Below are 25,292 nucleotides of genomic sequence, written 5' to 3' on the forward strand. Positions count from 1 at the left end.
GTTTATATAATCAAAGATTCCTCTAATACACATAGCAGCATTTGTAGAACTGGTATACCATATTATGGTATGTTGATAATGTCAGAAATGATCAGTTCATGGGTCAAACATTACTTCTGCCAGTCATTAATTGTGAGCAAGTTGACAAGGTTCTGAACAAAGTGGAAGAGAATGATCTCTGTTTCATAGAATTTTATGAAGGATCATGTAGCATTAAAACATATAAATTCAGTGTCTGAACATAGTGCACTGTAAAATGTGTCTCTTTGCCTTCCCTCTGTCAGTAAGTCAATAGCATAGTACACAGTTTTAGGAAAAATTATCCTTCTGAATGTGTAATACCCTTCTTTGAGTGTGGAAATGCATAGTACTTATTTTTTAAAGAGTTGGTTTTGTTAGCAGATGGAAGATAATCTGTTGTGTCATGCCTGATGTGGATCTTTGCATAGTATTATAAATTCTTAAAGGATATGATTGAAAACTTGCAAAGCACTAGTTTGTGCTTTTTCGTATCACATGATTATGTTAGCCAGTGTGTCGGTAGGGCAAAGGGTCTAGTATGCTTTTTAAACTGTCTCAGCAAAGCTGAGGGCTCCATGCCATGTGGTGCTGGTGTAAGACATACGTGATTTCCCTGGTCTTCATCATGCAGTCATCTCCAGCTGGAGAGAAGGAGGCAGAACTGAAATTCCAAGGAAGCTTAGCTGGTTCAGACAGCATTAGGAAAGCCCTGTGATGCAGCTTGCTTCTAACTATCTTTATCTCCCTTCATACTAGACTCCACTACCTGCTAGTAATTGATTTGTTGCAATTTCTGAGTGTAGCCCGTGGTTCCTTTATCAGGATGGATAAAAGGAAAAAATTAAAATTCTGACTCTTAGTTAAAAAGTATATAGGCATGCTTATCCGAAATAATCCGTATTTTATTCATGATCTACTTCTAGCTACATGAGGAGAGAGTCTGCCCTTCAGGTGCCAGTGCTTGTGGTATGAAAATCATTTTGAAGTGGGCTGCAGTGAGGTCGCGCTGCCAAGGAGATGGTTAAAATCCTTGCCATCGATTCAGTTTTAACTCAGGCTTTCTGACATTTACAATGTGGTCGTAAAAATTAACTTGTTCTCTAACTTGACTTTAAAGAGTTCAACCGTATATCCATCAACTGGGAAGCTTAAACATCATTAAAAATGAGTAAATGTAATTAGTTATTCTCAAGTGTTGTAACTCATGTGATCATTAACTAGATATTTCAGCAAGAAAGAAAACCAGTGGTGACCTTGAACATGTTAAGCCATTTCAAGTTTCCAGAAAATAGCTGTTTTCATCTCGAAAAATTGAGCTTCTCTATGGTTCAACTTGATAATATCCTGTATCCATATCTATATCATCTATATCTATTTATCTAGCTAAATATATATACATTTAGAGACAGGACCTTCAGGGAGACATCACTGAGGATGAATGAAGAAATAAATGTGAGGCTTTAATCAGATAGTGTTGGTGTCTAATAAGATGGGGACATACTGGAGTCCTTTTCTGTATGCAGACTCAGAGGAAAGGTCATCTGAGGACACAGGCAGACTTGTACATGGCCAGTCACACACAGGCCATTATGAGAGGCTTCCACTGAGGCCATCCCTCTGGCATCTTGGTCTTGAACTTCCCGTACTCAGCACTGTGAGGAAAGAGATTTCTAGCACTAAGCTACCTAGTTTGTTTTTATTTGTTTTTAAGTCTGAACAAACTGTTTCAGACTCATGAATTCTTGCCTCAATGACTAAGCCAAGATATCAATTATTAAAGGGATAAAGGAGTATCTATGCTTCATACTTGTGGCCTTGTCCCCAGGTCCATTGAAGAGCAAGTTAAAAAAAAATTCAATGTCATTTAAAGTGTCTTCTTCCGTTACTTACATGGCACCAGGATTGTAGATTGGGATTAAAAGTCTGAAGACTCAAGCTGTGAACTAAAGTCTCTGTGATGTGACAGCCTCATGAATTCTGCTCATTCTGCCCCAAAGGCACTGTTGCCGGGCTGAAAATCAGATATTTGTTTCTTTGAGGTTAAATGTGAATGTCCCAACATACTGCTGAGGAAACTTTGATTAGGCTAGCTCATCTACCATGATCTGTCGACTTTGCTTATCATCTTCAGCAAGTGAGGAATGCGAAGATGAGAAAATTATCACGATTTCTGGTGATCCTTTCCATGAAACTTAAGTGACTATCCAGAATTCCATTTCATTGAGATTTCAAAACCCCTGGGCTGATTTCTCTGCTCACTTGGATATCCACTGAACTTGAGTGGGTTATTAAGTTACTTAGAAATTGGAAAGAGGATTGAATGGGGACAGGGGAGATGGCTCAGTGAGTAAGAGTGCTTGCTGTGCAAGTATGAGAACCCGGGTTCAGATCCTCAGATTCCACATTCTAAAAAGTCAACTGTGGCTCCACATGCCTGAAATTCCAGTATTAGGAGGTGAGAACTGGTAGATTCCAGGAGCTGGCTGGTCAGCAAATCTTCAGGTTCAGTGAGACACTCTACCTCAAGGGAATAAGTGGTGGCTGACAGAGCAACACACTAAACCTCTTTACTTAAATATACACATATGCATACTTCACATACATGCACGTGAGCGCGCGCACGTGCACGCGCGCGCACACACACATACACACACACACACACACACACAGTAAATAATAAATTACTTAGCCTTCCTTCTACTTTCTCCAAGAATTTACAATGATAAGCAAAATAATCTTTAGTTAAGAATGAAAATATAAATATAAAATTTAATTGGTGAATCAGAAGATGTTAAGTAGTTGGAAACTTTATCCTTAAAGTATGGATATTTATATACTGTATCACTGTAAACAACATTGTTTTGAGAGTAAGTTGGAGGAAGAACTTGTGAGAGAAATGTGTCACTGCGTATTCTTCTGTTGGCTTTTCTGATTTCCATTTTATTATCAAATCATTATTGCTAATCATATTTCACTATTGTGTCCCACCATCACATTTCAGTCAGTGTTGCTGTGAGTAATGGCATCTTTAATGCAATGCAGCGGATGAGAATAAAATACTTTGTTTTCACTCGTTGATGACTTGTTTTAATACTTCTTTTGACTCATATAGATCTCCAATAAAAACAGAACGTAAATGGTAAAACTTTAATTAACCTCATAAACTAGGGTATCCTGTGGGTTTTATTGGCAGAAACATTCCACACATTTGTTAGAACTCTGAATTAGCCACCAAAGCATGTGTTTTTGCTTTGATGCTCTGGCGAAGGGTCACTAATTTGAAATTCACTTCTTACTGTTTGGTACTATAGTGTTTGAGGTGTAACAGAATTTTTTTTGTTTGTGTGTATGTGTGCATGTGTATGAATGTATGGTTTGTGTGTGTTGTATTGTATGTGCATGTGTATGTGTGGTGTGTGTATGTTGTGTGTGTGTGGTTTGTATGTGTGGTGTGTGTGGTTTGTATGTGTGTATGGGGCTGTGGGTGGTGGTGGTGGTGGTGATGTGTAAGTGTGTGTGTGTGTGATGACATGTATGTAGCAATAAGAGGACATTTCAGGATTGCTTTTCTCTTCCCAAACTCATATTTGAGGAAGGGTCTCTTTTCTGTCACACTGTATTCCAGGCTACCTGGCCAGGGAGCTTCCTGGTGATCCTCCTATCTGTCTCCCATCTCACTGTAGGGTTTCTGGAATTGCAGAGATGTGACACTACAGTCAGCATTTATTTTAAGGTGGGTTCTAGGTATTGAACTCATGTTGCCAGGTTTGTGAGCAAATGATTTCACCCACTGAACCATCTTGCCAGCTCAGGAGACTGATTTTTCTTAGGGTTGACAATAAGATAAATGGTGGATAATTTGTGAAACACAAAACCGAACTGGAGGGGGGAGTTCTTCAAATTCCTTTTCTTCAATGATCATGATAATACTGTTTAGTGACTACTCCTTCTGAGAGACCCGGAAGTGTTTTACCTATGTGTCACTAATCCTGGCAACTACCTCCTGTTTACTGAAGTGACATAATTATGTCACTCTTAGTCTGCCTCTCTTCTGAACAATGGTGTGCAAAATGGTTGTATTAAAACTACTCTTCCTAAGCAAGGCTCTAGTACATTCAGAGTCTGGTTGTAAACAAATCAGAACTTCAACTTGTTGGGGTTATAAACCCTGGTTTGTTCATTTGCTCTTAATCACAAATTTTAAAAATGTTAGTTGATATGATCCAGATATGAAAAAGGGAACCATTTCGCATGTCTACCATCTGCTTTGCTTTTACATCAATCATCCCCCCACCCCCATACAAGGACAAGCGAAGGAGTGCCGATTAGCATTCATATCTTTATTTTGGAGCATGGACTTGTAACACATCATCTGCTCAATTTGCTTCCATGTTTTACTTCACTGCTAAAGACCCATTATTTCTCCAACTATTTTTAGGATTTGTGATTTAGTTTGGGATGGTCCTCACTAATCGCAGCACAAATAATGACTTTCAGGTATTCTCAAGGAACATGAAGGCACAGACATCTTAGCTGACATGTTCCCAAATGGATCAATGAAGATTTTGCTGGTGTCTCACCATGGCAGGATTATACTGGTTTGGTGAAGAATAATGATAGTAGTGATGACCTCTGATTGTCAGGAATGGCCTTGGCTCTGCATTATATTTAGGTGAATCAAACAAGGTTATTAACATTTTAGGATGCTGTAGAAACTGAAACATTGAAATGACGTGGCCAGGACTCTGTACTCATGACTCTACAGAGCAAAGGTCAGCAGCGTCCTTGATCCTTGGGCTAAAGTGATGACACTTCATTATCACATCCTTGTGTGCATTTCTTCAAGCTGTTTGAAGCTATTCTCTGGGAATCTGAATAATTTGAAGTGTCCCCTGGCTTCATAGATCTATAAATTCATGCCTAACAAAACAATGTGTACTTTAATGCTTAAAACATACAGCAAATAATATAATACTTATAGCCTGGGAATCATGGCAGCCAGAATTCATCTGAGTAATTGTTGAGTTGAAATCAGAGATTGAAAACCACCTAGGACTGACTTAGATGAGGCAGTCTGTACAACTGATTATGTTTTCTAATTCAGATTTTCCCAAGGCTTTAATATTTATGAAGCATTTTGTAAATATAAGCCTTTCAACATCTGTGCAGCTAAGATTCGTAAGCTGAATTTCACAGAAGAGCAAATGGACTCAGAGAAGCTCAGTGATTGTTAGTGATACACAGTGAATATGACCAGCATGTCTCAGTTAACGTTTGCCAACTTAATACTTTGAATTTCCATAAAACAGAAGGATTTCGTTTAGGACATATTAACTATTTCTATTCTTTTCCAGCATTCATATTTAATAAGCTATTTTGCCTCTTTTGGACAATTCTATTAATTTTATATGTGCACACTTAGGGAAAAGTAGTTTCACCAAATGAAGTATATGCTTTATTTGTGGTAACCATGTTGAAAAGAAAGATTTGAGATACTGGAAATGAAGAAGAATCAAATAAATTATAATACAATCACAGAATAAGTCACATTAAAGACATCTTGGTGGCCTCGGTTGGAAACAACTGAGTTGAGATAAACATCGGAAACAACTGAGCTGAGATAAAGATCACATTGCAGCTGGAACATCAAAGAAGGCACACAGATCACCATTCTTGCATCTTCTCTTGAGAAAGCAGCTACTCCCCGCCCCCAAGCACTGGACCTCATTCTGTGAGTATGCAGTCCTCTGTGATATCACTCATGAGACATCAAGGTTGTAATCCCAAATCCTCAGACCTTTTCAATGTGTCCTTCATGATGCCACGTCTTTGAGTTTATATGAGCCTTTTTAAAGACCATATTTCATGGTCTCATTTCTCATTCATGATTCAGAAGTGCTTCCTATACCAAGTAGTCATGGACTTAGTACACTAGTGTATGTGTTATTTTCCCCATCCTGCCTAATCATGAGCTAGACAGTGCCTTGTGACGTGCACATTCAATAATTTTAGAATGGATTACTGGGTGGCCCGGTTCTAAAAGCAGTCACCTGGTCTATTTTTTTCAAAGCTTCCCTTTTCTTACTCTAGTCTCAGGAGAGCTTCCACCAATCTATATGCTAATATTTAAAATTCCTCATTAGTGCAAAGTCATCTAGCTTTTCAGCCCCGAGTCTCCTCAAACATCACTCTCTCAAGCTTGGCCGTATAAATATCAGTTTTTTTTTTTAAAAGGAGGAATACTTTATTTTGGGGAGTGGTATCTACTTAGTCTCATATGAAACCTCTGTATCCTTCATATTCTACCATCCTAGCTATGCATGAAAGGAGAAGCTACCTCCTAGGTTTTCTGTTTTGTTTTGCTTTTGTGGTTTCCTTTCTACATTTTGTAGATAAATTTCTAAACGGTCTTATTAAATAAAAAAAACAGCCAAATATAGGGGGGAAAGCCTTAGTGATCAGGGAAATAGTGAGAGCCACTAACCTTACCTCTTCAGCTCTGCAGCTACCAAAAGTGAGTTACTTCCTGTCTACTTGTGCCTTTATTGCCTTGCTGTTCTGCCCTCTCATTGGCTCTTAGCTCAACTACCTCACTTCCTTGTCACTGCCTGTCTGTACAGACCTCCAGGTCTCTATGGTTGGTACTGAGATTAAAGGCATGTGTCACCACACTTGGCTGATCCCTAGTGTGTCCTTGAACACACAGACACCCTGTCTGCCAAGTGGTCAGATTAAGGGCATGTGCTACCACTGCCTGACTTTTGTGTTAATGGCTTGCTATTTCCTCTGATCTCCAGGCAATCTTTATTTATAAGCATACAAATAAATTATCACCACAGCATTTAATGACAAAATCTCAGGAAGATATCTGGGCTTACACATTAGTTATTGGAAATACATGGAAATTCACATTTTTTGTCCTATGTCTTCATATCTTAGGAAATTGTCAATCTCCCCCTCTCCCCCATCACAACATTCCTTCTTCAATGAATTGAAGGATGAGGTAGTAGGCATTTGTAACTTCACCTGGTTCTTAAATTCTTTTGATTAATTAGGTCCCATCTCCCACCCCTTAGAAGAATATTTCAGTAACAGAGAAGCCAGTTGATAACAATCTTAAGGAGCCAGGATTAGATGTTCTGCATCTTTCCAGAAAGCAGTTTCAGTTCTCAAAATGGGGAGAATACATTTACTCACTTTCCACTTATCTAGTCACTCACTAATAATCAGGGTTTGCCTGCTTACGGCTAGTCTCTTTGTCCTCGTACTTAGATTCAACAGAGATCTTTTCTACCTTCATTTTTGGTAGATCTGTCTTCTGTCTGCTGAAGAATAGTTGTGAACCATATGAGGAAGGGCCACATCTTCCCATGCAGCTGTGGTACCTTTCTGTTTCCTAGCAGATCACATAGGATTAGCTTGAAGGCACTAGAATTGATCAACCATTACCTGAAGTTTGTCTCAGAAGTTTATTGTGACACATATGGTAAAGGGTAGGAGCTGCTTGTCAAAACATGTGCATCTGTATATAATATATATTGCTAGAAGCTGAAAATAAAATACGTTCAACTTCCACATTTTCACATGAATTCTATCACTTTGCTGGATGAGAGCTGATATAAGGGGAGTCTAAAGGACAGAGCAGTGTTTGGTTAAGAGAGGTTGATTGCCATACTGTGTTTGCAAACACAAAGATGTGATTAAGAGTTAAATTAAATTACAAATTTAGTCCTGATTCCAAAAGATTAAACAACAATAACACTATTTTTAATCTAGCCTAGTCTAGATAAAAATTAAGGTAGGACTTCAAAAAATTCTTTGTAGTTGAGATGTATTTTTGGAAAGGAATTCTTAAACTATGAATAGAAAATAAAGGAAAAAAACACACCCAAAAAAGTACATTGTTTGGACAAGGTAATTTACATGTTCTCACTATTGCCAAAATTATCCCCAAAGCAGCTCAGGTGTAGAAGGCAAAGTAGAGACCAGGGATGTAGAATGCTCTCTCTGGCTCACCTGGAACCAGGCTGTGGCTGTCCAGTCTGCTCAAACATTCATGGAAGGTTATTGTTATGTTGATGTCCTTAGAACGGAAGGGCAGATTCAATACTAACTTTGAATTTTAACATTTGATGGTTAGCTAACCATGAATCTGCCAACAGTACTCTTTGGCCATCTAAAGTGGACAAGCAGTGCATTAACATTCTGGAAGGGGAAAAATTCTTAGTTTCGAGAAGGAGATAAAGTAAAGGAGCAGAGAGAAGGTGAACACATCTAGACACCGTGCAGAGGACAGACTTACAGAGAAGCCCAGGTCCATTACAGAAGCTCCAATGCCGAGAGCTAACAGAACGAGCTGACTGGTGACAGTTTGGACTAACCTGAGTTACTTTAGGTACACTAAATATCTTTACTTTTAGAAGATTAAAAAAATTAACTACCATTGTACAGCTAATGTAGTGAACTAGGGATTATTTAACTCCTACGTTGACCTTGCTGAGTGGACTCTAGGGGATTTATGGTAACCTGACTAGTGATGAAAGCAAAGCCCAAAGAAGCCATGCTTCTTGGCCAAGTTTTGAGCACAGTCCAGCAGCAGAGCTCACTTCTGAGCCCAGGCACCGGCACAGTTGCTGCTCACTTTACATTCTCTGTGTCACTGTGACTGTGGCAGTATATGGGCACTGTGAGTCTTACCTCTTGGCAAGCTTTACACGGGAAGCCATGTCTGTGTTCTTGGTAGGAGAGTGACCAGAGTAATTTTTTTTTTTTTTTCAAAAACAAACGTACTCAGTGCCTGCAATGTGTCATGCTGCCAACAAAGGGCCAGAAACAGAACAAGAGCTTTGCTACACGACCAGTCCAAGGCCATCAATGAACTCTAGGACACTCACAAAATATCTTAATTTTGAAAATAATGCACATTTTCATCCACTGTTTCAAAGGTGGATGTTAACATTTAACATCATTCCTACAAAAAAAAAAAAATCTACTGAGTGAGGTTAGTGATGGTCCTAACCAGAGAACCAGAGGAGCAGTGCAGACCCTCTATATAGCCTTGGAGCAATTTTCTGAATGAAGTCTTACATCATCTATCTTTAGAGTAGCCACATTTTCATAAAAGGGCAAGTCATTCCTGTACATTTAGAGGCATCTTACTTCCGCTGGTCAAAATTGCCTGTCACACCCATCTCTGAAATAATTAGTTGTTGATTGATATTTGTGATTATGTGGTGGTCCATCTCACGTCTGTTTAACATTCAAGAAATTCGCTGTGTTATTACCACTCCATCCTCAAACTTGGGTATTTGCCAAATGAAAACTGCTATCGTTTTGGGCTTATGTTGTATTTTCCTGATGATAAAGGCCCACCTCCAAAAGCCACCAAGACAATCTATTAGAATGAATGAACACCCCAGAAATCGGGTAAGGAATTCCACACTCTATCGAGAAGAGCAGAGCTCTTGAGGTTCTTTTCCTCTCCTTGCCTTGTGCACATGATTTTTTTCTCTGCCCGCCGGACTCACTGGTGTGAACAGGGTTAGGGTGGCTTGAAGATATTGCTTAAGCTTGTGTGCAGAACTCACAAGGCATTGCAGAACTGGCTCTCGGCACACATATAGCTCCCAAGCTACTTAAATATCCACGCACACGTGTGGATAGCTACGTAAGATTGCATTTTTATGCTTGTGCTGTGACTCTGCGTGGGTCTCCTGACCTCAGAGGAATCCCTTGAACTCTGGGAATAGCGACATGAGGCACATAGCTCTTTTCCCCTTCCTTGATGACTGGTACCCCTGGGTCCCAAGAATCTGAAGTACTTCATCTCACAGGCAGCTAATCAGAGGAGACTGAGAAGATGAGAAAGGGTGTACATAGAACCGGGGAAGAGCGGGTGCACCTAAGATGATGCCTCTGACAGCTAGGAACCTTGTTTCTGTGGTTTTATTTACAAAGCCTTAGAAAACTGGAGAGCAGGAAAAGCTATCCAGATTCTAAAATCCTCTGAGAGAATTTCTGTCATCACCCTGGAAGCCACACTGCCCAGCTGCTGTCCAGCGCAAGGGTCACGGAGTCCGGGCAGCGCTGTGAACACAGGGGCTGCAACTCGCTGGCGCCACCCGAACACTTTGCGCTTCGGTGGGCTTTGCGCTCTGAAGACGTGTCCCCGCACCATCTTCCCAGGAGCTGTGCGGGAGGTCTGAAACAGCCCAGCTGGTGCCTCGAAAGGGAGTTTCTCGAAGCTCCATCTCTGCTGCCTCCCCTCCCCTTCGGATTTGGGATTTTACCCCCGCCAGGGAGCTGCTGCAGCTCCACAGCATCCGCCCGCCCTCCGAAGGGACCAGGTGCCGCCGACGCCGCTTTCCACGGGGCCGGCCGGAGGGCTTGACCCTAGCGCTGCGGTGTCGCGGATGCTCCCGTGCCGGGGCCGGGGACTCCCCGCCCTTGCGCGCGACCCCGCGCCCGGGCGGGCGGCGCTTGTGGCGGGCAGGGGGCGGGCAGGGCAGCCGGGACTCGTCCGGGGGTAGCCGCCTCCTCTGCATCCTGCCCGCGCATCCCGGAGCCCAGCCGCATCCTCCTCCGCCTCTGCCTCTGGCGGCTGCCAGCCTCCGCCTCGCGCCACCTCGGCCTCCCGCCGCCCCCGCCCCCGCGCCCCCGGTGGCTGTGCCTCGGCGGAGCCCGGAGGGGGCCTGTGGCGCGTCGGCCGCCCGCCCGCTCAGCTCGGCTCGGCCGGGAGGCGTGCATGCCCCTGCTGCCCGCGGCGCTCATCAGCAGCATGCTCTATTTCCAGATGGTGATCATGGCAGGGACGGTGATGCTGGCGTACTACTTCGAATACACGGACACGTTCACTGTGAACGTGCAGGGCTTCTTCTGCCACGACAGCGCCTACCGCAAGCCCTATCCCGGCCCAGAGGACAGCAGCGCGGTACCCCCAGTGCTTCTCTACTCGCTGGCCGCAGGCGTCCCGGTGCTCGTGGTAAGCCCAGGGCTGCTAGCCCTCTCTTGCCTTCTGCAGACTGAGGCTCCTCTGGGAGGACCAGGGTACACCAACCTTTACCATCTAAGTTCCTCCAACTTGGTGGCAACCCTCTTCCCCCAGAGGACATTCTTCAGGGGAGCACGGGGGTGGGTGAGAGGGAAGCACCCTTGTCTCTCTCCAAACCACCCCTGCACCCTCTGCTGAGCCTGCAGGGCTGGCGGGCTGGCTCAGAGACAGGGAAGGGACCTGCAGAAGGTGATGGGTGGGTGGCAGGGATGGGAAGGGGGTGAGCCTCTGAAGGAATAGACTTGATCCGTTCTGTGGCCCTGTCTCACTGGTTGGCCTCCTCCTGGATTTTGCTAGGAAGAGAAGCAGCAGCCTGGGGTGGGGTAGAGGAGTAAGATGCTGGGATTGGGGGAGGGACCCCTGCCCAGTTGGGGCAGAGGCACATGCGCCTGTTTTTTTATTCTCCTTTTCCTCCATATGAAAGAGCACTGAGTTGGAGATCAGCTCACAAGTATCTAAAAATGTCTTTGGGCATCTGTAAATGAAGAGGCCTCAGCAACAGGGCTTTGCTGGAAAGCAGGAGCGGAGGGGCCGCAGCACAAGAGCACTTTAGATTTATTTAAAGGCTATCTTCTCCCCGGACGGTTCTAGTACTTGCCTCTTCCTGGCTAGATTCTCTCTCTCTCTCTCTCTCTCTCTCTCTCTCTCTCTCTCTCTCTCTCTCTCTCTCTCTCTCTCTCTCTCTCTCTCTCTCTCCTGCCTCTGGTGTGTGTGTGTGTGTGTGTGTGTGTGTGTGTGTGTGTGAGAGAGAGAGAGAGAGAGAGAGAGAGAGAGAGGAGAGGACACAGACACATATTCTCTCTCTCACATGCACATACACACATGACATGTAACTCTTGAGCTAGTAATTACACCACAATTTGCATATATGAACCCAATACAAAGTTCTTTGTAGGAGATGAGTAATATTTCTTTGGAGACCAACTGCACTATGGTTCCTTTACATTGACGAAATATCTGAGGTTCCCTTCCCATGATGCTCCCTCTCCTTTCTTCCTCTCTCCCTCTCCCCACATCAGGTATAAGAAGTTAGAAAACGAAAAGGCAAGGGAATATGAGCTTTTATTTCCCATAGCTGAAGGAATGAATTGCAGTTGTGAATAAGTGTGTGTGCTGAGTCCATTTTTAAACATTGTATCTTTTCTTTGGTCTTCAGGGGAGTGATTTAAGAATTTTCAAAACGGAATGTTCTTATCACAAAACTGGAACAATACAAACAAAACCAAGCAAGTCCTTGATAGCTTCAAAATAACTGTTTATCACTCCACTTCACAGTTGACTTCAACCTCAGCTCCAGCACACTGTTGGGCATGTGTTAAGAATTCTTGGGCTCCAAAAGTCTTCAGTTTGTTTTTGCTTTTGACACTGGATTTGCTAAAATGTGTCAGAAACCCTCAATCCAGTTTCAAGCTCCAGTTCTCTCTCTTCCAGTTTGAAAAGTTGCCAGAACAAAAGCTGTCCTAGTTTCTGGGGACTTTTTGACTTTGCAGATTCTGGGTTTCCAGGCACATGCTTTCTAGGAGACTAAATAGCACAGAGGTTTTTCAAAATGTTTTTAAATTGGAAAATGCCAATTGCTTTTGGGTCACTGATTCATTTACAATCATAATCAATAATGCCTATCTTGGTAATTGCCATTCAGTTTCTTCCAGGAGATAGCATTTGTCAGTCTTGAACCATCCATTCCCGGTGGCAAGCGCCAGTTTAGAGTTGAAAATACATTGGTCCAAAATTTTGGTGACTCTTCACTTAGGGGAAACCTAGGGAGCACCTAAGGGGGATAAAGGGAGCTAATCACCACTGAGTGGAACTTAACTGTTGTAGGCATGTGCATTTAAAGAACAGCCTCCCAAGAGATCTTACCTCTCCGCGTATTAAAGGAAACTGGAGTTCAGATATTAGACTGGAAATATCTGAAAAATGACAACAAAAGGGAGATCTGGTGTTCATATACCCAGAGAACTAGTACCAAGTGCTATGCTCCTGCTTCCAAAGAAAATATCTGAAAGCTGGGAGCTGGCTGCTGGAGAATGCTGGAGAGACACATAAACACAGAGATTTATGAAAGGGAGGCTCCACCTTGGCTTTCTTGTGTTGATCTCCAGTTCTTAGATATGAATGGATAGATTTAAAACTCAATGTGAGTTGAATATTGAGTTTTGGATGGTTGGACCCTGCTTCCCTTTCTCCTCTGAGGAATAGTAATTGTGTTACCATACAATCAGCCAGTGTAGCTTAAATAAAACCTTCAAGGTTTCACATCAAGTGAAGTTTCCAATCCTAAAACTAAGCTAGGTAAAGTCATGTGCCTGCAATCTTAACATTAAGGAAAATCACAAGTCTTAGGCTACCTACTATATATAGAAATAGCCTGTCTTGCTGCCCATAAATAAATGGGTAAATAAATAAATGTAATGCAATCCAAAAGGCACAGGCTTTTAAATTTTTGGACTAATAGAAAAAAAGACCCACAGATTGAAATATTGAGGAGACTAATTTTTCAAAATTACCCGCCAGGTTAAGAATACATATAAAAAGCTAAGACAACAAATAAATAAATATGAACCCTAACAGTCAAAATATATTAAATATATTAAATCTGATACAAGGGAAACGTTTGAAGCACTTAATTAGAACAATCATTTGTGATCAGATTTGATTTATATACTATAACAGAGAAAGTACAAACTTAGAAAACTAACAGACTAGGGTTCAAACAAGAAAGAACCAAACAAAACAGCTAGGGATAGAGTGTAGTTGTAGATTTTGTTAGCTTAGCATGTTTAAGGCCTTTAGTTTAGTCTTCAGCACTACAAGAAAGAAGAGAAATATATTCATATACAGAGACATGTATTTATTCATATATGTGTGTATATATCACAAAACCCTCTACTGATACAGGGAAGGACAAGATCACTTTCTTTTGGAAAACTTCATGAAAATGGTTGCATTTGAGAAATACTTCATCTTTCATCATCAATTAATTAATTAATTGCTAATTTTTGGCAGTGTCAATACCAAGAGCCTTGTGTGAATACTTAGAAAGTGCTATACTGGTGAGCTGCATTCCCAGTGCTTGGGATGTGTCTTGAAGGAGGGCTTAAAATTAGGTGAGGAGTTAGGACTTAAAAGGAGAAGCTTTGTGAGCAAACCCATGAGCTCAGAAAAATGTAGAACATTCTTTTTAAACAACTCTTGGCCTGCCTTGTTTATGAGAGTGACATTTCAGGGGGAAATGGGGTACATGGTTGGAGACAAAGGCTGGAGTCACATTTCTGAGTTTCTCCTTATATCTCAGCACTGGATTAGCGACATAGTCCAGTGGGTTGTGTTTCAGAACACTTGGGGACATATAGGAAATCTAAGGTTTTTCTATTAACAAAATAGGTAGGCAGCAAGATAATTTTAAACTCCATGGTTAGGGCTGTGTAGTATTATTTCAATACTGTTTTCAAGAAAAACAACACAACTTTGGCTTTTTCACAAAGATGACATGGCTTATAATCTCTTTGAATATGGAGCTGTATAGATTGATCTGTAAAGCACTTATCAAAGCAGATTGTAAACAACATATGGATATAAACTTAATTGGTGTCCTTGGTTTTCACTGATTAAAAGAATTGGTGATGGGAACGGCCTTTGTTGCCCAAATTTGGATTTGGTGGACACCAAGACCTATCCTTCTTTAGATTTCTGAACAACACAGGTGATGTGACAGAGACAATTGTAGACTATCCATCTTCATGGAGTCAGAATCAAGATTTAAACAAACAAACAAGCAACAAAACCAGGCATTAACCAGTGTGGCTCACCACACCGTGCAGAGCTAATCTGAAGGTTGAGATATGCATTGGTGATGTTTTAGGTCTGCATTTCTAGGAAGGTACCACTAGCTCCTGAGACTTGGATTTGAGAGATGTGCCTATAGCTTCATTCGAAGTGTGGTAGAAGCAGATGATGACAATCATTTCCTACCCAGGGTTTTCCTTTCATAAAGCCTTGCCTTGGAAAACCACTTCTGTGTTGTACTGCAGGACACAGCACAGATAAGGGTGTTAGACAAGTCTGGACTCTTAGTCTGGCCTCTCTTACTAATTAGCCAGCTGTGTTGACCAAAGTAACTCATTTCATAAACCAGATATTTAAAAAAAACCATAATTTCCAGCTTGACAGGGTGGCTTCAGTCTTCAATTCCCTAAAAAGCAGACAGATCTCTCTGAGTTCTAGGCCAGCCTGGTCTACATAGTGAGTAGCAGGTCAGCCCAGGATACCTGGTGAGATCCTACTAAACTAAAATGAAACCAAATAAATAATCACCCCATGAAACCAAAATAATACAAAACCACATCAAACTCCTGGAGAGTTAAATGCATGCAGAGGTTCAGATTTGGGATTCTCCTGCTGGAGTTGAAGTCTATTTTGATATTTTCCAGTGGTAGGAACTTCCAGAGGTAGTTCCTACCACTCTGCCTCTCTGCCCAGGTTTCTTCAGTGAAAATGGAGGTGTGGTGAAAATTGGCCTTGTGGAGTTATTATGGATGTAAAATTAGTTAATATGCAAATACGTTAGAGTAGTGGCTCTCTCAATACTGCGTGGATTGCTTCATTCAGTGCCCCTGTGAGAGTGCTTTCCTCAGACACATGTCCCATCCTGACAGCCATTTTATCAATGGCATTATAGAAGTTCAACAAGAGGTCATTGTGTCAGAATTTAGTTATTTAAATCCATTAATGCAGTTCAGTTCCACAATACAATTATGAAGGTGACTGAGACGTAGGGAGTTTAGATGACAAATCCAGAGTCTCCCAGTGACAGTGCCATTCTCCAAAGCCTGTGCACTTACCTCTTCTGCTAAATACCATTCCTCTGACATGATAACGAGTCTTTGAAGATTTTTTTGTCACTGTGATTCAATCCCAGAGAGTCAACATTTTTCTCAAACTCTTTGTCCTGGATTTCAGTTTTCCTGGTTTGATGGTAATCTGTGTGTCCCACGGCAGAGAATGGTCTCCATGTGTGATGTAGGAAACTGTTTTGTTTCCTGTTCAGCCTGGAAGTGTTGCAGAGAGGTGGGTGGCGGCAGAAGTGATTCAGAGTTCTGTTGTTCTGGTTTGAAGCATGGCCGTTGTCTCAGCCCCACACACTGAGCAGGGGCTGGAGGCACCCACATTTGTGGAGAGCCACAGCCTCCTAGATTTGCAATCTGTGGTGCTGGAGAGGTGAGATTTCTTCTCTAAGGCATGTTTCTTAAAATAAAGGAGACTTAGCGCTAGATTGTGCAATGCCATGAATGATTGAAATTGGATGTGTGCATATACATCCACAAGCAAAGTTTAAAATATTTGTCTTAGGATTCCCTAAATGAACTACTCTTGTGGGAGGAGGGTCTGTGAGTCTGTTTGAAACCCTCCTAATGCCTTTTGTTTTTCTTTAGAAATTACCACTCCTGTCCACTCATTCACATCCCCCTTTCCCATTTACTTCCTTCCCTTTCTGTTTACAACAATTCTCTTTGTCTCTCTTTTCCCATTTATCCCCACTCCTTTTTATGCTCATCAGGAAATGGTGGCAGGCAGCAGAAGCCCAGGCAACTTTCTCCTGCTTCTTCCTCTCTCTCTCTCTCTCTCTCTCTCTCTCTCTCTCTCTCTCTCTCTCTCTCTCTCTCTCTCTCTCTTCCTTCTCGCCCCCACCACCTGTCACCTACAAGTCATCCTGGTGACTTTTTTTTGAGACAGTTACCATAACTGAAATATGTGGACTTACTCCTCCCTACCTTTCCAAGTTTTTATGAGTAACAAGTGGATGAGAAAAAAAAGTCTTTTGGAGCCAATGTTGCTTCATAAATATAATGAAGAGACAGTGTGAACAGGTCACACAGATTGTGTAGCTACCCAGTCCTTGGCCAGGAATGGCATTATTAGTAGCTCTATTTTGACAGACTTATGTATGTATATTGTGATACAGAAAAATGAATATGACTTTTACATTCTTTTTACTGGTTTTTCTATACATAGAACGGCATAGGTAAAGATCTAGTAGTACAAAAACGTCTAACTATTACAGACTATTACTCTAGTGTGAAATGCTGGCTTCTAAAATATTTCAATAACTTTAAGTATTTTCAAGATTATTATTAAGAATCATCTTGTTCATTTCTGTAATTTTAAATAGATATAGTTTTGGGGGAATATAGCAATGCCTTACTTAAATATATACTACACCACCTGGAGTCTTAGTTTTTTACCCCATGAAGCAGAAATCTGTAGTTTTAAAATGATAACAAGGCATCCACCACATACTAGGTACAGCATTATTGACCCAGCTTCTAAAAAGAATAAGGAATAATTCCTACTCTTCAACAATTCATACCAGATAAGTAAAAACTACAACTCTAAGCCCCAGTTCTCTTGTCTATAAAACAGACATAAGAATACCTAACATGATCTCTTACATGAATTAACAGCATGTCTGTGCTAAGTGTTCAGTTGGTGGTAGCTGCTTTTCTGCAATAAATGCCAGATATTCTTATTGATAGCATGGGTAAAATTACATCACGCAAACTTAATCACTTTTGAATGAATGAGGTAAGCCATTTACTCTTCACATTAATTCTTTCAGATAGTGTATGCAGTGGCACCTCTAGAGAGCTTTAGCAATTCGCTTCAGTTGGTAAATAGCACATTGAAGATCTGAACCTATTACTTCAAGTCCAGTGCTCTGGTAGCTACATAGAGTTGGCCACTAATTTGATTCCTAGTATAGATGATTGCATTCCCAGCAGCAGAGAAGAGTTAAAGCATATTGAGTCAATGTCAATGTGTTATTTGCTATATGCCCATTAGTGTAGAGTATCAGTTAACAGAAATTGAGAAAGCTAAACATTGGGAAGGGGAGTTTAAAACTTAGGTTCAAATATATAAATTCTCTTCATATCTGAAATCATCAAAATAGCCAGAAAGACTTGATTTTCTCAGATCTACATTCTCACTCACTCACATGACAGGGTAGGCTCTGAGGTTAGAACAATGTCCCTTACCTGTAGTTAGGAGGACCCCTTTTACAGACTTCAAAAACTCATGGAATATTATTTGGATGGAAGAGATTTTAAAGTATGTGAAATAGAATTTCATCAGTACTATTTCAACTATTTCTGAGAATGTCAGTTTTAACTCAGCAGGCTGGTTACTTTTTTAGTCTTATTATGACAGATGTAGTTTGAGAATCATTGTCAGCAAAATTACCATTTTTGAAGGGATAAAAACAAAATTTTAAATTTTTATTCAAAACAGGTACATTTAAAAATTTAAAGACAGATTTTGCGATACATATTTCTCACTGAGAGGACATGTGTGAATGAATGAACGTGTGTGTGTGTGTGTGTGTGTGTGTGTGTGTGTGTGCGTGTGTGTGTGTGTACATGTGTCCATATTTATAAGTGATTTGACATTTAATACATTTGTTTTCTATAAATTCAGCTTTATCTCCCCTGTGTCTCATCTCTGTGATAGTTTTTCCACTCCAAACCAGCTTCAGTCCAAGCAGTAACCTCTCAGCTTGTATCTCTTGAACCCTACAAGTTGGATATGAATTATGACATTCAAATAATTTTGTGCTGAGTGATAATGCACTATTATTCATATTTCTATCATTAGATTTGAATATTTCCAAGTCAGAATATTGCAAGTTGGCTTAAGTCAGCTTTGTTTTGCTGAATATTTAGACTATTTTTGATAAATAAGCTATCAAGACACTCAGTGAAGTTATGGTGATGAAGTTCTAATGAATTTGAATTCAAATAATGGGCCAAATTCTGCTGAGCTTTCAGTTGTTTAATAGCTTTCCATTACAGCAGGCGAAGTGTCCAAATAACTTGTTAGTTCAGTGAAGCCACAGCTCTTGGTCCTCAGAGATGTTTTGATTGATGAAGTGTCATCTGAAGGGTAAGCACAGCCAAGATGGGATTTTTGTGATTGGCTTGACATAGTCCAAACGAACCATAGTTGAGTTCTACTGGATTCATCAAGATAATAGGGTATAGACCACACCAGAGTCTTAATCCTTGCTCGTTCAGGTATGGGAATGTAAGTCCATTCATATCACTTGAAAATTTTTCCTTTCACCAATAAAGGTACATTTTTAAAGCAATTCATCATGATAATTAAAAGCCAGTCCTTTCATCAATAGAGAAACCCCCTTTTTTCTATCCTCTTGCTAATTAAGTCAGCTATTAATTAACATACAGATAGCAAAGAGACTTTTGGCAGCTTCTTTGAAATAATAAGACTTGTTTTAATTTTCTGTCACTGTGACAACATACCTGGGATGAATAGCATAAAAGGAGGAAGGATTTAGTTTGAGTTTGATTCATGGTTTCAGGCCACAGTCACTTGGCTTCTGGGCCTGGGGGACAGTAGGGAGGCAGTGCATCAAAATGGGAGTGCGTGAAGGGACAAAGCAATTGTCCTCACACTGGCGAGGCAGCAAAGAAAGATAAAAGAGTGCTTGCATTTATCGCAAAGATACTCCAAAAAGCTATTAAGTTATGACTTTATCAATGGATTAATCTTCCTGTGAGCTTGAGCCCTCATGATCCAATCACTTCCTAAAGGCCCCAGATCTGCACACTTCAGCACCAGGGACCAAAGTCTTCAATACGTGATCTTCAGGGTAGATTTGGGAACAAAATCATAACCTAACTTGTGACAGCTTTGGACTTTGAACTTTGCTAGCATTTTAGCAGGCCATCCCTGGAAGTAGAGCTGATACCAGTAAGCTCATATATACTCATTTATATCACACACATGATCCTAGACTCAATTGCAGATGTCATCACTTAGGGACTGGTTCTTCTTTAACTCATTATTTCCTCAAACATATACTCAGGATACCTTAGCTAAATGGTGGGATGCATGATTGTATTTGTCTTATAGCCATTTCCATATTTTGCTAGCTTATGAAATGCTCATTTATTTCCTGAGAATGTACACCGTGTATGGCACAGAATGGCTGGAGAATTCTGCAACAAGTGCAAATGAAGCAATAGAAAGCAGGGCTGTGAAAAGTTGTTTCTCTTTAACTTCTTTGTACTTCCCTCTCTCTTCTCCGATTTTCTTTCCCTGAACAAATATATGGCGAATAGCTTTCATGAGCATCATACTTTGAAATGAAGTCTTGAAGAGGTTAAATTAGTCGTTGCAAAAACCAGGGACTAAAGTCTCCCCTATATTCCAAAACAAATCTGGAAATAATTGAAACATTATGGGGTAGTGAAGTAAACACATCGCTTATATATCTGCGTATTGCTGAAATAACCTGTGGCCTTTCCCTGCTGATAGAAGTCAGGTTTGTGTAAATATAACCCAAACCTCTATGTGTTTCTTATGCTTTCAGTAGTGACAGCAGAAACTGTACTTTGTTGAAATCTCCATTTTCGAGTTGGCACCCTCTCAGCTGGGGTACATAGAAGCATGCTGTATTTTCAGAGACCTCATCAAAGCAGAATGTCATGATCTCACAGACACTGAAACCAAGCAGTCTCAGATAGATGCTGCACTGGGGGATTCATCTTGGAATTTCAAATGAACTCCTGACATTTTCAATTGAAAGAAAAAAAAATAGTATCTTTGGGTTGGTGACAATGACCTCTTCCTTCCCATGTGCCTGGGCAGTTTTTGCTCAGTTACTAAAATGAATGAAGAGCCTTAGTCGTGAGGACGTGATCCTCTCTTACCCTTTCACAGAGGGGCACTTGTTTCCTCTTCTTTCTTGTTTCGCATCACATGGTTACTTGGGGTACCCTTGTTTTTCTGCGCAAAGTCTGGAATACAGATATCAGACTCTAGAAGATGCTTTATTCAAGCCACACAATCAGTCTCTTTCTGGCCTTGCATTTTTGGAAAAGGTTTGTGAATTCAGTGTGAAATAGAACATGTAACTTCATAGCCAGACCTCTTCAGCCATGGAAGAGGCACTTAGGGATCTTAGGGATCTTTTCTCCTTCTCCTTCTCCTTCTCCTTCTCCTTCTCCTTCTCCTTCTCCTTCTCCTTCTCCTTCTCCTTCTCCTTCTCCTTCTCCTTCTCCTTCTCCTTCTCCTTCTCCTTCTCCTTCTCCTTCTCCTTCTCCTTCTCCTTCTCCTTCTCCTTCTCCTTCTCCTTCTCCTTCTCCTTCTCCTTCTCCTTCTCCTTCTCCTTCTCCTTCTTCTTCTTCTTCTTCTTCTTCTTCTTCTTCTTCTTCTTCTTCTTCTTCTTCTTCTTCTTCATTTTCTAATGAGTTGCCAGGGATATAAAGTGACTTGTCCAGGGTCACTCAGCTAAGCAGAGTGCACAGGCAGTTAATATGTTTAGAACATTTAATGCCTATCAAGCATTATTGCAAGTGCTACATACATACTAATTTAGCCTTCTTCTTAACATTGGAGAGGTGACCCTATTGTATTGAGAACATCAAGGCTCAGAAAGAGTCAGCAACTAACCTATGACACACAGCATGGAAGTGGTATGCCTTGACCAGATGCTTCTCCTGCCCTGGTTTTTACTCTTCTTGGAAGGGTGAAGCCCATCTCTGGTGAATATCTTTGTTTTGCAGTGTTATTTAGGAAAATGAAATGCACAGTGTGTTTATGGTGAGAGCTTTGTTCTTGTGACTTGTACTATTGGCACAAAAGATTCTACCTAACGGTGTGTTTTTTAGTTAACACACTTGAAGAGGCAACCAGAGATGAGGAAAAAGAGGTTCTAAGGGACTAGAGAGCTTGATTTATTGATAGAGTGCTGGCTGCACATGCACAAGGGCCTAAGTTCAGATCCCAAGCAGCCATGTAAAAAAGTTGGGCATGGCAGTGTGTGTGCCTGCAGCCCCAGGACTGTGGGTGGGTACAGACAGATCCCAGGGGCTACTTGGCCAGCTAGCTTAAGCAGTATGGAAAGCTCCAGGTTTCATGAGCAGTTGTTGCTCAAAAAGTAAGGTAGAGGGCAAAAGAAGAAAAATCTGATACCAACTCCTGGCCTCCACACATGGTTAAGTATATGTCCCAAAACACACACACATACACACACACACACACACACACACACACACACACACACACACACACACACATTTCCCCCACAACACACCCTGCACTCATATACCCCAATGAATGAATTAATGAATAACATTGGAATCCAAAATCAGTGTTGGCTCTATGACACATTTTTTTTTTTTAAGTATCAACTATTTTCGCCCAAAAAGGAAAGCTCCATTTGGAGTTTTACAGGTAGTTGAATAACAATCTATCCAGTTTTGAGGCACACATTTAAACTCTCATGATGTGGTTTTGAAATAAATAACCATATCACTATCATAGAAAATATCAGATACAACCAAGACATTGTCTTTGCCATCAGGTTGGAACAAGATGATGGAAAGGAGATTCAAGGGTATAAATATATTTAGGGAAAAGCATTGACATAATATATGTATATTTTGTACTCATATTTTTAAAGGACACATTGTGTTTAGTGCTGGTATCAGAATAATAGACACAACTCTTTCTTGGTGTTATAGCCTTTCTTGAGAACCAGCCAAAGCTTGAAGGCAGCTCTCTGCAGTGGTATGCTCATGCCATTCTCCCTGCTCTTCATTTCCATATATTTCCACATCCCCATCTTTAATTTAGGCAGCTTCAGGACCATCTCTTTGATACCTCTTTCCTTGATGCTTGTCGTCAACATTGGTCTATTGTTCCTATCATTTCCTTTTTACATAATGGCCATTTGTTTCTTCTTGTTGGATATACTCTTTACTAAAGATAAAGGGCCTTGTGGGTGTAGTATGGGCTGCTTTGGTGAAGTCAAGATGCAATAAAAGGAGCCATTCATTGGCCTGACACACAGGTACCTTGCTCTCCTCCCTGCTCTGCCACTAATCATCTTTTGTCCCTTGAAGTCAGGTCATTTTTTTTCTGGACTATGAGAGTCACCAGATATCTTGTTTAGAAAGACGTGAGCTCCAACTGGGGCACAAGACTGATCCCTTGCCTCCCCAGGCAGCTCTTTCTGTGTGCAAAACATGGCTGACAATGAGGACATTCATCTTAAGATGAAGTAGTGTGTCCCTCTGAATTCTCTGCTCCCTGGCCTCTCTCAGCCATTTGAAGACAAATGGAACTGCTTCAATGGCTTCCCAACATCTAAAGTCATTTCTCAGTTCCCCTGCCTTTCAGGAATCTGAGAATAGTTCTCTCAAGGACTATTTAATTTAAAATGCTGTACTGTTCCCATGGCTGCCCACATCTGACTGTGCTGAGATGCAGTATGCTCTTATGTTTAGCAGTCACAGGGTATCTCAGTAGTACTTTCACCTCCAGGCACATAGGACAGGAATTTTACTTCTCTTCACACTGTCTTGCTCATGAATCCATTAGTCTTAGATAGGCATAGAAGTTTCTATTGGTCAGCTACCACATCTGTAAAAGGAGTCAATTCAGCATCTTCTCATAGGCTGATTTCTTAGCTTCCCACACTTTAAGCCTGAGCCTAAGGCAAACTCTTCTAATTGAATTTACTATCTTGGAAGCAGATGACTTCTAAAACACTTAATTGAATATACCCTACTTAATATATTACATGACCACATGGTTGGTCATGTTACACATTGATTTGATTGCATAAAAACTTATTGGCTGTCAAAACATCATAAATTCCTATAGAGTAACAAATATGTGTTATAAACATATTTGCTTCTTGCTCATCACCTAACAACCTTTCAAATGATTGCTACAAATAATTATTTGTGTATTTTAAAATAATAGAATTATTTTAGAAATCCTTTTTTCTTTTATTTCATTTTTTAGAATTAAAAATATTTATTTAAGAATTTCATATTCAGATATGATATTATTTAAGTCATATCTATTTCCACATGCCCTGTTCCTTCCAGCCACTCTCAACAAGTCCCCCTCCCAATTCTACCAACTTCATGCCTCCCCCTTTTGTGACAAATTGAGTCCAGTTATTGTTGCTTGTATGCACGTAGGTGTTAGAACATTCTGCTGGAGTGTGGGCAACATCCTAGGAGCCACATCTCCATAGAAAAAAAAGCTAGTAACCCTCAAATGCCAATTGCTCATCATCTATAGGTGAGAACTTGGATGTCTCTCCATATTTGTTATGGAATGTTGACTGGTTTGATCTTGTTCAGATCTTGTGCACCTAACCAGGGATGCTGTGGCTCTTTCATGCTGACATGATAGTGATTCCCAGCAGTCTTCCATAATTTCTGTCTCTGAAAAGCTTTCTCCTATCTCTGCTACAGTGTTTTCTGAGCCTTATGGGTATGGTGATGTAGCTGTCCCACCTAGGGCCCAGCACTTCACAGTCACCCCTTCTCTGTACTTTGATCAACGGTAAACCCCTTTTCAATCATCAGGGATTCTTGTTTAATTTCATTGTTTATTTACTTGAGTGCATATCATATTATGATGAAATGTACCTAAGTACATTATCCAGTCATAGATACTTAGGTTGTCAAGCCCAAATTATTTTCCCAAGCCCCAGATTGTTAATGTTTTACTTTATTTTACAGTCATTACTTTTAAATATTTTAACTATGTGTGTTCATTTAATCAAAGTTATGCAGAATGTATTCTGAAAGTAAACCTCATTTCCTTTAAGTGGAGAATATTTTTTAATACCTCTAATTTTTGATTTACAAACCCTTAGCATCATTATGATTTTGTTCTATAATCACTGTTTCATTTTTTTATGTTTTAAATTATAGCTAGCACTTTTAAAATTATCACTACAAGAGATTTTTTTGTAGCTGTCTTAAAAATCAAGTATGACATTTTATGTATTTTAATACACTTACATTTTTTTCTTAACTAAGCCAGAGGTGCAGGAAATACTGCTCAGTAGTATCAGTATTATGGTTAGTGCTTAATTAGCATGCGTGTGCTAGATTTCTAACACATACACATAACACACACACACACACACACACACACACACCAGCTTACCTAAAATCTCACATTATCATCTTCCTTCCAAGTTTGTTGATTAAATTATTAATTCATTTTATATCTGAAGCTTCTATGTATGACAAAATTAGAAAACTTTGTGTGTCTGTGAACACATATGTATGGGATGTATATGAATGTGGACTCCATAGGTTGATGGCAGATGTCTTCCTCAACCAGCTTCCACCTTAACTTTTGAGATAAGGTCTCTCATTAAACCTAG

General features: G+C 40.6%; 1 protein-coding gene across 4 annotated transcripts in view; it reads left to right on the forward strand.

The window, feature by feature from the left end:
• The window catches only part of Plppr5 (phospholipid phosphatase related 5), a 263,032-nt gene that overhangs the window by 138,972 nt on the left and 98,768 nt on the right, over window positions 1-25,292 (forward strand). For 2 of the 4 annotated variants that reach the window (XM_076574877.1, XM_076574878.1), the window contains one exon: window positions 10,814-11,002. In XM_076574877.1, the coding sequence (XP_076430992.1) occupies window positions 10,814-11,002 (189 nt within the window). Of the gene's footprint in view, window positions 1-10,693; window positions 11,003-25,292 lie in introns of those variants that run through there. The other 2 variants (XM_006977837.4, XM_006977838.4) reach the window with 1 other exon arrangement.

Source organism: Peromyscus maniculatus, chromosome 6 (assembly GCF_049852395.1).
Source record: "Peromyscus maniculatus bairdii isolate BWxNUB_F1_BW_parent chromosome 6, HU_Pman_BW_mat_3.1, whole genome shotgun sequence".
NCBI lineage: Eukaryota > Metazoa > Chordata > Mammalia > Rodentia > Cricetidae > Peromyscus > Peromyscus maniculatus.